At 42.8% G+C, this 12,803-nt stretch overlaps 1 protein-coding gene across 1 annotated transcript in view; it reads right to left on the bottom strand.

Moving 5' to 3' along the window:
- Positions 1 to 3,995: 3,995 nt before the first annotated feature.
- LOC121575399 (phosphatidylinositol 4-phosphate 3-kinase C2 domain-containing subunit beta-like) overlaps positions 3,996 to 12,803 on the bottom strand; it is a 72,395-nt gene continuing 63,587 nt past the window's right edge. The window contains exons 26-32 of the mRNA XM_041888479.2: positions 11,591 to 11,792; positions 7,422 to 7,546; positions 6,983 to 7,100; positions 6,243 to 6,330; positions 5,398 to 5,504; positions 5,144 to 5,272; positions 3,996 to 5,045 (exon numbers count right to left, since the gene is read on the bottom strand). Of these exons, the coding sequence (XP_041744413.2) occupies positions 4,854 to 5,045; positions 5,144 to 5,272; positions 5,398 to 5,504; positions 6,243 to 6,330; positions 6,983 to 7,100; positions 7,422 to 7,546; positions 11,591 to 11,792 (961 nt within the window). The 3' untranslated portion in view covers positions 3,996 to 4,853. The remainder of the gene's footprint in view (positions 5,046 to 5,143; positions 5,273 to 5,397; positions 5,505 to 6,242; positions 6,331 to 6,982; positions 7,101 to 7,421; positions 7,547 to 11,590; positions 11,793 to 12,803) is intronic.

The following is a 12,803-nucleotide window of genomic DNA, read 5'->3' as shown; positions in this document are numbered from 1 at the left end:
AGAACAGTGCTCACACAAACACCCACATCACCACAAAACACACACAAGTATTTTAGATTCAAGTTTATTTTGTTATTATTTAGAGCAAATAATATTACAAAACATGGTCAAAAAATAAGAAAATGCAATACCATTTTAAAATCTAAAGAATAAGAAGTGGGGTAAAATTATATCCTGAATAAAAGAAATAAATCACATTAATGATATTCTCAGTATTTACAGTACACAAGATCCAGTTCATGTTGAACTTACATTCTGTCCCGTTTTCCCAGCATTCCATAGTGGTCGGAGTTCAGTCCCTTGGGGCTGAACTGGAAGGACCCATGTCAAACTCTTGCCCAGTCCCAAATCAACCCCTAGCCCCTACCCCTAGGCACTTCACGTAGATCTGAAATAACTAGGCAGGTACCTTCTGGAAGAATAGGTAGAATGTTCACCATATTGCTCAGACCTATTCATTCTTTTCAGATCTACACTTGGTACTTAGCAGGTAGGTGCTAGGGGCTTGGTTTGGAAGTCCCAATGCCTTCCAATTAACCTCTGTCCCGGTCTCCTTCCATTCATAAAATCACTGGTCTGAGAGGCAAGAGAAACATTTCTATCATATCACTTTTACCCAGAGTCCTATACTGCATAGAGATCCATATATGACTCTACTCTCAGCTACAGTATCAAGACCAGAAAGAAAAGGAGACATGGAGAAGGAAGCCATATTTCATCCTTTTTTCCCCCTGAAGTGGTACAACTGACACAAGGAAATAAAATCAGACAATTTCACTTTAATATCTGTCATCAGCCTTATAGCACACAACAAATACCAACACTCAATATGGAGAATGTCATCTTTCAATAATTTATTAATTTAAAAACTTCACACAAAGAGCCTATTGCCACATTACAGCCATTCCGACTGCTGTGAAACTCACCACAGGGAATATTCTTCCTGTTCTAGAAATCAAACAAAAATATGCAAATATCCACCAGACACATTCAAAGGGCAGTCAAATAAAGTGTTGTATTTCTAGAATGAGTGCAGTGGTTAAACTGGTTGGTTTGGGTTAATCATACTGGTTCTGTGTGATTACTGCACTTCAGCCTCAGGTAGGCTAACCTTTAGTCGAAGAGCTCCTCTTGTCATTTATAACACACACCTGTTCAAACTGCCTACCCTTGTTTCTAAAACAGTGATGTAGCTACTCTTTATGAATCCTGAATGAAGAAACATTTTCACAGATTTCTAAAAAATATATAAATGCTTTTAAAACAGGGCTGGTGAACTGTATGTTATGTCAAAGCCAAGGCAACCAAACCAAAATGAATAGTATCTACATATTCCATCTTGCAATGGATGGTGGTATGTTTAATGATCCAAACAAATACGTGTTACATTTCAACACCTTAGAAAGGCAGCCATAACCTGTATTCGTCTGTAATTGTATTTTGATCTGAAAACATCGGACACCAAGATGTCCTTATCTTAACGATAGCTGCTCTATAATAGAAACTTCCTTCACAGATTAACCATATATCACCAGGAGTTGGTTTTTACTGACCAGGAATAAACCTGGTCCTAGTTATTTATATTTTTCGGACAGGTCAACCCTTCTTGCTCAATTCATGAGTGAACCTTGATATTCCCCTCTCAACAGCAACAACTCTGCCCACAAGCAGATTATTCCACTGAAAATTGACTATTTGCATTGCAAGAGGTCACAGTGTCTGTCTGCCAGTGAAACAAGGACAGTGTGTCCACCTCTTACACACGAAAACGAGAGTGAGACATCACTGCCAAAAATGGCAAAGTATCAGATTACTGAGTATCTCCCAAGGCAAGACACAAATGAGTTGCGCAATGTACATGTAGTCAAATCTTTGATTTGCTTCGTCAGCACTTCTGTCATTGTCACTTCCTCTTATAGCTACAGTACTGTATAATACATAAGCAGGATCCCTTTGTAGTTTGAAAAGCCATGGAAGTCAAATGTAAGTTCAAAATGCATGAGAAATAAAACCAAGTGCAATATTTACACTGCATGCAGTTGAATGTGTGAGAGTTTAGTGTTTGAAAGAGCATTTCTTTGCTCAGACAGTTTATCTGTGACCTCAGCAAACCGTTTGAGTTTCCCCACATAGACCTACATGTATGTGTCGGGTAGAAGCACTCATGCAACAAAAAAAGTATTTTTTAAAGGCATTGATATAAGAAACGACTTTGTTATGTCAATACTACATTTGAAATGCAATTAGCGACCTGTCACTTATCATCAAATGGACAAATGAAGCTTAGGTACAGCTTGGATTACAACAGCTAGTCAACAATGGGAGACACAAATACACACACTCACACCAGCGCACACTCCAACAAGTTCTACAGTAGAGTAGCTACTGAATCAGGCTGAGTGGACTAAAGTCACGTGGGCCATAGACCATCACTGGTGAGTCTTTAATGTGTTAGGGTGGACCCATACCATAGGCAGGTCCGGTTGGTACTGTACAGTCGTGGTCAAAAGTTTCGAGAATGCCACAAGTATTGGTCTTCACAAAGTTAGCTGCTTCAGTGTTTTTAGATATTTTTGTCAGATGTTACTATGGTATACTGAAGTATAATTACAAGCATTCCATAAGTGTCAAAGGCTTTTATTGACAATTACATTAAGTTTATGCAAAAAGTCAATATTTGCAGTGTTGACCCTTCTTTTTCAAGACCTCTGCAATCCGCCCTGGCATGCTGTCAATTAACTTCTGGGCCACATCCTGACTGATGGCAGCCCATTCTTGCATAACCAATGCTTGGAGTTTGTCCGAATTTGTGGGTTTTTGTTTGTCCACCCGCCTCTTGAGGATTGACCACAAGTTCTCAATGGGACTAAGGTCTGGGGAGTTTCCTGGCCATGGACCCAAAATGTCGATGTTTTGTTCCCCGAGCCACTTATTTATCACTTTTGCCTTATGGCAAGGTGCTCCATCATGCTGGAAAAGGCATTGTTCGTCACCAAACTGTTCTTGGATGGTTGGGAGAAGTTGCTCTCGGAGGATGTGTTGGTACCATTTTTTATTCATGACTGTGTTCTTAGGCAAAATTGTGAGTGATCCCACTCCCTTGGCTGAGAAGCAACCCCACACATGAATGGTCCCAGGATGCTTTACTGTTGGCATGACACAGGACTGATGGTAGCGCTCACCTTGTCTTCTCCGGACAAGCTTTTTTCCGGATGCCCCAAACAATCGGAAAGGGAATTCATCAGAGAAAATTACTTTACTCCAGTCCTCAGCAGTCCAATCCCTGTACCTTTTGCAGAATATCAGTCTGTCCCTGATGTTTTTCCTGGAGAGAAGTGGCTTCCTCGCTGCCCTTCTTGACACCAGGCCATCCTCCAAAAGTCTTCGCCTCACTGTGCGTGCAGATGCACTCACACCTGCCTGCTGCCATTCCTGAGCAAGCTCTGCACTGGTGGTGCCCCGATCCCACAGCTGAATCAACTTTAGGAGACGGTCCTGGCGCTTGCTGGACTTTCTTGGGCGCCCTGACGCCTTCTTCACAACAATTGAACCTCTCTACTTGAAGTTCTTGATGATCCGATAAATAGTTGATTTAGGTGCAATCTTACTAGCAGCAATATCCTTGCCTGTGAAGCCCTTTTTGTGCAAAGCAATGATGACGGCACGTGTTTCCCTGCAGGTAACCATGGTTAACAGAGGAAGAACAATGATTTCAAGCACCACCCTCCTTTTAAAGCTTCCAGTCTGTTATTCTAACTCAATCAGCATGACAGAGTGATCTCCAGCCTTGTCCTCGTCACCACTCTCACCTGTGTTAACGAGATAATCACTGACATGATGTCAGCTGGTCCTTTTGTGGCAGGGCTGAAATGCAGTGGAAATGTTTGTTTGGGATTAAGTTCATTGTCATGGCAAAGATGGTCTTTGCAATTAATTGCAATTCATCTGATCACTCTTCATAACATTCTGGAGTATATGCAAATTGTCATCATAAAAACTGAGGCAGCAGACTTAGTGAAAATTAATATTTGTGTCATTCTCAAAACTTTTGACCATGACTGTACATCTCTACCCCACAACGATACAAAAGCATCTACGCCCTCTCTCTCTCAAATCAGAAAGACTGGACCCAACATAATTCACATATCACGATCTGCATAAATCTGGGGTACACACAGAAATCAAAATCATATACACACATCACACAACCAAACCGAGCTCGAAATGGAGCTGCATTAACAGAAGGATAACATTTGAAAAATAAATAACTTAAGGTTCTCTTTTAAAAGACAACTTTGGAGGGGACTACACCCCTTTTTCGTCAGGCGGTAAGATGGACGTCTCTCCATTGGCCCTAGATAAGAGGAAAGATGCGGGGTCCATGTTTTCACAGAGTAACAATGCCCTCTGCTTCCTTCCACTGGTCCTCTGTGCTGCCTGGTCTTGGGAGGCCATGTTGTTACCAGAGAAAAGTCTTCTGGTAGTCAGATTCACCAGAAGAACAGACTGGTTATCTTCCCTTATGGTCACATGCTCCAGTTATCCCTTCTTATGTTGATCAGAGAGGCTTACAGTAGGTCCATACAGTACAGTACAGTCCCATGGATACAGTGTCCAGTGACGATTGACGGTCAATGAGTCTACAGACACACACAAACACACCTCAAACCTAGATAGAACACACACCTCCCACCTGGGCAGGATACGGGTCAACACACACCCCCACTGGGGGAATAAACCAGCCCCGAGAAGCTGGACAACTCTGACCACAACAACTGAACACACTCACGTACACCTGTGTGCACACACAACCTGATCAGTCATTCCTCTCTCTCCCTCTCACCCTCCACCTCTCAGCGTGTGGAGTCTGTGCTGGGTGTGCCCAGTTGGTGCCAGTCTGCCCAGCACTGCCCGGCTGTCAGGGTCTTCAGGGGGATGAAGGCCTCGCCCAGCAGGGTGTTTTCCCAGAATGCACCCTCCCCCAGCACCCGCAGGTGGATCACCCTCTGCTGCAGGTCCCCGCGAGGGATACGGTCATACACCAGCTACGGGGAGAGAGAAGGGACAAATATAATTTTGCCTTCTTGACTCCATTGTAAGATTAATGATTTGTTGTATTTTGTACTTAGGAACCTTTCCTCACCATCTCGTTGTAGGTGGGGTTGCAGGTGCGTCGCGCAGCCTTGGTCTTCCTCTTGCCGGTTTTCTGGGGGTCTGGGAGGAGGTACAGCTTGACGTAGGGGTCAGGGTCTGTCCCATCCTGCAAGGGTTGCTGGGAAAGACAGAGGGGGGATGGGGATAGTCAGTATATCCACAATAACAGTATACAACTTCATTACATTCTCAATCAGTATGCTGAGCGTACACACACACACACGCATAAACGCATACACTCACCAGGCCTCGTATGTGCATGACCATGATGAAGAGCTTGTCACTCTTATAGGAGATGGAGAGCTTGACCTCTCCTACCACTTTGCCTGAGACCGGAGCCCAACAGATCTCTGGAGGTGGGGGAGAGAGACAGAGACTCAGACAGAGTATGTGTTTAGAGCTGAAAGAGTATGATGTAGGATCTGAATAAGTCTATAGCCTACAGTGTGTGTGTTTATAGTGGCAGGAGGTGTGTGTCCATGCATTGTGTGTGTGACGGGCCAGGGAGGGATGGATCTACAGAGATAGGTGATTCTATTCCTCTGTAAGTGCTGTAGATCCATCTTCATTAGAAAGCCAATCAGGCAGAGCAACAGCTGGAGTTCCATTGACCTCTAACCCTAACCCTGATCCTTAGGTCAATGTAACCAAACACAGCAACCATAACATCTCACTATCCAACTGTGCAAACAGCAATAAGTATGAACTGAAAACTGCTCCCAAAGCAAGAAATGCTGCATGGTCTAAGAGAAATGTAGATAACAGCGTTAGTGTTCGTGTACACCTCTGTGTTTGACATGCTGTGTGATTCCCGACACGTTGTTCAAACAGCGCATAATAAGACCCTAGTCTGTGATTGGTTAAAGTTATCACATAGGCTACTATTCCCGTCGCCAAGGATACAGAGCCACGGGGTCGGCTGATGCTGGTAGATATACTGTGTGGGCGTTTGTTTTTAGTAAGCGATTAACTTTAACCCTGTGCCTACATGCTGTGCAAATGATCTCATTAAAATAATGGTTCCAATCAATAGCTATCAATCCTCTCAGTGAGTAATATGATGAATCACACACTGTGTGGGTGTGTACCTGCAGGTTTGCTCTGCAGTGTGTTCACCACTGTTCCAGGTTTCTCGTCTCTTTGCAGAGGATGGAAGAAAGTGTAGATGAGGTCACACTGTGAGATAGACAAAAGAGAGAGAGAGAGAGGGGGGTAGAGAAGAGGAGGAGGAAGTGTATATTCAGTTAATGACAGAAAACAACAATATGCCAACCTCCATGAGGCCTAATTCATTTACAGGTAGCACATTAACTCACCAGAACACTGTGGGCACTATTTCCAAACTGAAAAATTAAATGCCAATATTTGGGGCTAGCAATTCTAGCTTGTGTTTTAGTTTGTCAAACTGTTCTATTACGGATACAGTGGACGGAAGTTTGCCAGCACTCCGAGGCTGGACAGCTCTGATATGGGCCTGCAGTATCCGCCCTGAGATAGCATGTGTGTTTGTGTGTCTGAGGCTGCAAGGCTGATATGACGCTGCTTCTAAAAGGGAGGGGCTGAATTCTAAGAAACCCTGCAGTCAAACTGAAACCACAGACAGACAGAGACTCTGTACCGATCATTCTGCCTCTATTTTTATAAGCCTGTGCCAGTGTACGTCTGGATATTTATGATGTCAGTTAGAAAAATAATACAGTAATTTTAAGAATCACATTAGTTTCATACAGTCATTTACACTACAACTTAAACACTGTAAATGGGTTGTTACAGGATTAGGATGACATTCGTGGTCAGTCTAGTGAACACACCAAAGGTCACTGGTTACCTGGGCGACCTCTGGCGCAGCGTGCACCAGATGCCAGACGTATCCGTTCAGCTCATCTTTCCTCCTATCAGCCATCGCCTCTCCTCGAGACCGCCCAATCAAAAAGCGGCTGGGGAAACTGGGAGGGGCATCAAAGGACTTTGCCATGGTTTCACTTTACAGTTGCTACATTTAGTTACTGTAGGTAGTTAGTATGGGTACAGATAGATACCACTGACATAATTTCCTTCAGTTATTTAGACTCCATTAATCTCGGTTAACCCAGAATTTGGTCAGATGCGTAGTCTGTCCACGAGAGATTAATACTCCATTATTATCACTCATATTTTACTATTCCTCTATCACTACTTACAGTTAAGCGTTGTTTCAAGAGAAGGGTTATGTTCTCTGTACATTATCAGTGTGTGTGTGTGTGCATAAGTGTATGTGTGTGTGTTACCTGGGTAGTTTGGACGAGGGGAAGATGAGGCGTAGTTTACTGTGTAGTTCAAAGAACTCCTCAAAGCTCCTCTGTACCAACACTGACTCCTGTTGGCCCTCCCGCTCCACCTTCACCACAAATGCCTGGGGAGAGAGACACACAGGAGTTACATACTGGAGCAAAGTTTATATTTTAAACATATACACTACCGTTCGAAAGTTTGGGGTCACTTAGAAATGTCCTTGTTTTCTAAAGAAAAGCAATTATTATGTCCTTTAAAATATCATCAAATTGATCAGAAATACATTTTAGACATTGTTAATGTTGTAAATGGCTATTGTAGCTGGAAATGGCTGATTTTTAATGGAATATCTACAGAGGCCCATTATCAGCACCCATCAGTCCTGTGTTCCAATGGCACGTTGTGCTTGCTAATCCAAGTTTATCATTTTAAAAGGCTAATTGATCATTAGAAAACCCTTTTGCAATTATGTTAGCACAGCTGAAAACTGTTGTGCTGATTAAAGAAGCAAAAAAACTGGCCTTCTTGAGACTAGTTGAGTATCTGCCGCATCAGCAATTGTGGGTTCGATTACAGAATCAAAATGTCCAGAAACAAATAACTTTCTTTTGAAACTCGTCAGTATATTCTTGTTCTGAGAAATTAAGGCTATTCCATGCGAGAAATTGCCAAGCAACTGAAGATCTCGTACAACGCTGTGTACTATCCCTTCACAGAACAGCGCAAACTGGCTTTAACCAGAATAGAAAGAGGAGTGGGAGCCCCCGGTGCACAACTGAGCAAGAGGACAAATACATTAGAGTGTCTTGTTTGAGAAACAGGCGCCTCACAGGTCCTCAACTGGCAGCTTGATTAAATAGTACCCGCAAAACACCAGTCTCAACGTCAACAGTGAAGAGGCGACTCCGGGATGCTGACCTTCTAGGCAGAGTTGCAAAGAAAAAGCCATATCTCAGACTGCCCATCGTAATCTTTTCTTTTTATTGGCCAGTCTGAGATATGTCTTTTTCTTTGCAGCTCTGCCTAGAAGGTCAGCATCCCGGAGTCGCCTCTTCACTGTTGACGTTGAGACTGGTGTTTTGCAGGACTGATGGTTGCTGATACTGGGCCTCTGTACGCCTATGTAGATATTCCATAAAAAGTCAGCCGTTTCCAGCTACAATAGCCATTTACAACATTAACAATGTCTACACTGTATTTCTGATCAATTTGATGTTATTTAAATGGACAAAAAAATTGCTTTTCTTTCGAAAACAAGGAATGGAATATGAATGACAGTCATCCAATATCCTGTGATAGAAATAAGGCCATGCTCATGGAAAACAAATTGTCCTCGCTCATCTGAAATAGCACTGACAGCCACTGCCTGGTGTAGGTGCATATGTTTATACATCCAACTTAAAAAGCTTTCATTTGCTGGGTCTATGTGTATACCTAGTATAGTGTACGACTTATTCCTTGCTTGGCCTTTGCATACAAGCAACTGTAGACTTACGTACAGTACCAGTCAAAATGTTGAATAATAGTGAAGACATCAAAACTATGAAATAACACATATGGAATCATGTAGTAACCAAAAAGGTGTTAAACAAATCAAAATATATTTTATATTTGAGATTCTTCAAAGTAGCCTCCCTTTGCCTTGATGACAGCTTTGCACACTCTTGGCATTCTCTCAACCAGCTTCACCTGGAATGCTTTTCCAACAGTCTTGAAGGAGTTCCCACTTATGCTGAGCACTTGTTGGCTGCTTTTCCTTCACTCTGCGGTCCAGCTCATCTCAAACCATCTCAATAGGGTTGAGATCGGGTGATTGTGGAGGCCAGGTCATCTGATGCAGCACTCCATTACTCTCTTTCTTGGTCAAATAGCCATTACACAGCCTGGAGGCCTCACAAAGACACGGCGGTTAGAACCAAAAATCTCAAATTTGGACTCATCAGACCAAAGGACAGATTTCCGCCGGTCTAATGCCCATTGCTCGTGTTTCTTGGCCCAATCAAGTCTCTTCTTCTTATTGGTGTCCTTTAGTAGTGGTTTCTTTGCAGCAATTCGACCATGAATAATAATAATATAATAATATGCCATTTAGCAGACGCTTTTATCCAAAGCGACTTACAGTCATGCGTGCATACATTTTTGTGTATGGGTGGTCCCGGGGATCGAACCCACTACCTTGGCGTTACAAGCGCCGTGCTCTACCAGCTGTGAACCAGACCTGATTCACACAGTCACCTCTGAACAGCTGATGTTGAGATGTGTCTGTTACTTGAATTCTGTGAAGCATTTAGTTGGGCTGCAATCTGAGGTGCAGTTATTCTAATGAACTTATCCTCTGCAGCAGAGGTAACTCTGGGTCTCCCTTTCCTGTGGCGGTCCTCATGAGAGCCAGTTTCATCATATCACCTGTTGGTTCTTGCTACTGCACTTGAAGAAACTTTCAAAGTTCTTGAAATGTTCTGGCTTGACTGACCTTCATGTTTTAAAATAATGATGTACTGTTGTTTCTCTTTGTTTATTTGACCTGTTCTTGCCAGAATATGGACTTGGTCTTTTACCAAATAGGGCTATCTTCTGTATACCACCCCTACCTTGTCACAACACAACTGATTGTCTCAAATGCATTTAGAAGGAACGAAATTCCACAAATTAACTCTTAACAAGGCACAACTGTTAATTGAAATGCATTCCAGGTGAATACCTCATGAAGCTGGTTGAGAGAATGCCAAGAGTGTGCAAAGCTGTCATCAAGGCAAAGGGGTGGCTACTTTGAAGAATCTCAAATATAACATATTTTGATTTTTTTTAACACTTTTTTGGTTACTACATGACTCCATGTGTGTTATTTCATAGTTTTTATGTATTCACTATTATTCTTCAAAAATAAAGAAAAACCCTGGAATTAGTAGGTGTGTCCAAACCTTTGACTGGTACTGTATGTTTAATTTACTAGGGTTGTAGGTACGTACAGTTGAAGTCGGAAGTTTACATACACCTTAGCCAAATACAATCCTAGTAAAAATTCCCTTTCTTAGGTCAGTTAGGATCACCACTTTATTTTAAGAATGTGAAATGTCAGAATAATAGTAGAGAATGATTTACTTCAGCTTGCTTCAATATATCCACATAATTTTCCTTCCTCATGATGCCATCTATTTTGTGAAGTGCACCAGTCCCTCCTGCAGCAAAGCACCCCCACAGCATGATGCTGCCACCCCTGTCTTTCACGGTTGGGATGGTGTTCTTCGGCTTGCAAGCCTTCCCCCCTTTCCTCCAAACATAATGATGGTCATTATGGCCAAACAGTTCTGTTTTTGTTTCATCAGACCAGAGGACATTTCTCAAAAAAGTACGATCTTTGTCCCCATGTGCAGTTGCAAACCGTAGTCTGGCTTTTTCATGGTGGTTTTGGAGCAGTGACTTCTTCCTTGCTAAGCGGCCTTTCAGGTTATGTCGATATAGGACTCGTTTTACTGTGGATATAGATACTTTTGTACCTGTTTCCTCCAGCATCTTCACAAGGTCCTTTGCTGTTGTTCTGGGATTGATTTGCACTTTTCGCACCAAAGTACGGTCATCTCTAGGAGACAGAAAGTGTCTCCTTCCTGAGCGGTATGAGGGCTGCGTGGTCCCATGGTGTTTATACTTGCGTACTATTGTTCGTACAGATGAACGTGGTACCTTCAGGCGTTTTGAAATTGCTCCCAAGGATGAACCAGACTTGTGGAGGTCTACAATTTCTTTTCTCAGGTCTTGGCTGATTTCTTTTGATTTTCCCATGATGTCAAGCAAAGAGGCACTGAGTTTGAAGGTAGGCCTTGAAATACATCCACAGGTACACCTCCAATTGACTCAAATGATGTCAATTAGCCTATCAGAAGCTTCTACAGCCATGACATCATTTTCTGGAATTTTCCAAGCTGTTTAAAGGCACAGTCAACTTAGTGTATGTAAACTTCTCACCCACTGGAATTGTGATGCAGTGAATTATAAGTGAAATAATCTGTCTGTAAACAATTGTTGGAAAAATTACTATTCCTAACCGACTTGCCAGAACTATAGTTTGTTAACAAGAAATGTGTGGAGTGGTTGAAAAACAAGTTTTAATGACTCCAACCTAAGTGTATGTAAACTTCCGACTTCAACTGTATGACTGTAGACTTACGTATCCTTTGCTGGGGCTGTATGTTCGTATGTGTCGGCAGACAAAGAGGTTGCGGATGAGTCCGTCAGTCTTGAGGGTGTAAACCCGCGGGGCGAAGGAGAGGACAGGACGCTCCTCGGATGAGGCAAACTTCATCTGGGCCAAGTTATGGATGAAGAAGTTCAACTTAGTGGCAACACTGCCCAGACTTGACTCTATCAACCTAGAGAGAGAGAGAGCGAGAGAGAGAGAGAGAGAGAGAGAGAGAGAGAGAGAGAGAGAGAGAGAGAGAGAGAGAGAGAGAGAGAGAGAGAGAGAGAGAGAGAGAGAGAGAGAGAGAGAGAGAGAGAGAGAGAGAGAGAGAGAGGGAGAGGGAGAGGGAGAGGGAGAGAGAGAGAGAGAGGGAGAGGGAGAGGGAGAGGGAGAGGGAGAGGGAGAGGGAGGGAGAGAGAGAGAGAGAGAGAGAGAGAGAGAGAGAGAGAGAGAGAGAGAGAGAGAGAGAGAGAGAGAGAGAGAGAGAGAGAGAGAGAGAGAGAGAGAGAGAGAGAGAGAGAGAGAGAGAGATAGAGAGATAGTAGATAGATAGATAGATAGATAGATAGATAGATAGATAGATAGATAGATAGATAGATAGATAGATAGACAGACAGACAGACAGACAGACAGACAGACAGACAGACAGAGTGAGGAGAGAGAGAGTGAGGGGGGAGAGAAAGATCAGTCAAACAAGAGACAACAACGCAGAGCAGACAAATGGAAAAACCAGACAGAGACACACAGTCTATGACTATACGGTCTATAAGTCTACAGTATAGAGTTATATTCATGAGTCATAGTCTCATGTCAGATGGCGTCACTGCTACGTGACGCTCGTCCCTCAACGTGAGACAATGATACAGACGTACAGTGAAGGAAAAAAGTATTTGATCCCCTGCTGATTTTGTACGTTTGCCCACTGACAAAGACATGATCAGTCTATAATTTTAATGGTAGGTTTATTTGAACAGTGAGAGACAGAATAACAACAAAAATATCCAGAAAAACGCATGTCAAAAATGTTATAAATTGATTTGCATTTTAATGAGGGAAATAAGTATTTGACCCCTCTGCAAAACATGACTTAGTACTTGGTGGCAAAACCCTTGTTGGCAATCACAGAGGTCAGACGTTTCTTGTAGTTGGCCACCAGGTTTGCACACATCTCAGGAAGGATTTTGTCCCACTCCTCTTTGCA

This window comes from Coregonus clupeaformis, chromosome 10 (assembly GCF_020615455.1).
Source record: "Coregonus clupeaformis isolate EN_2021a chromosome 10, ASM2061545v1, whole genome shotgun sequence".
Classification (NCBI taxonomy): Eukaryota; Metazoa; Chordata; class Actinopteri; order Salmoniformes; family Salmonidae; genus Coregonus; species Coregonus clupeaformis.
The sequence above is the reverse complement of the archived record's forward strand: the minus strand, read 5'-3'. Positions and strand labels throughout refer to the sequence as shown.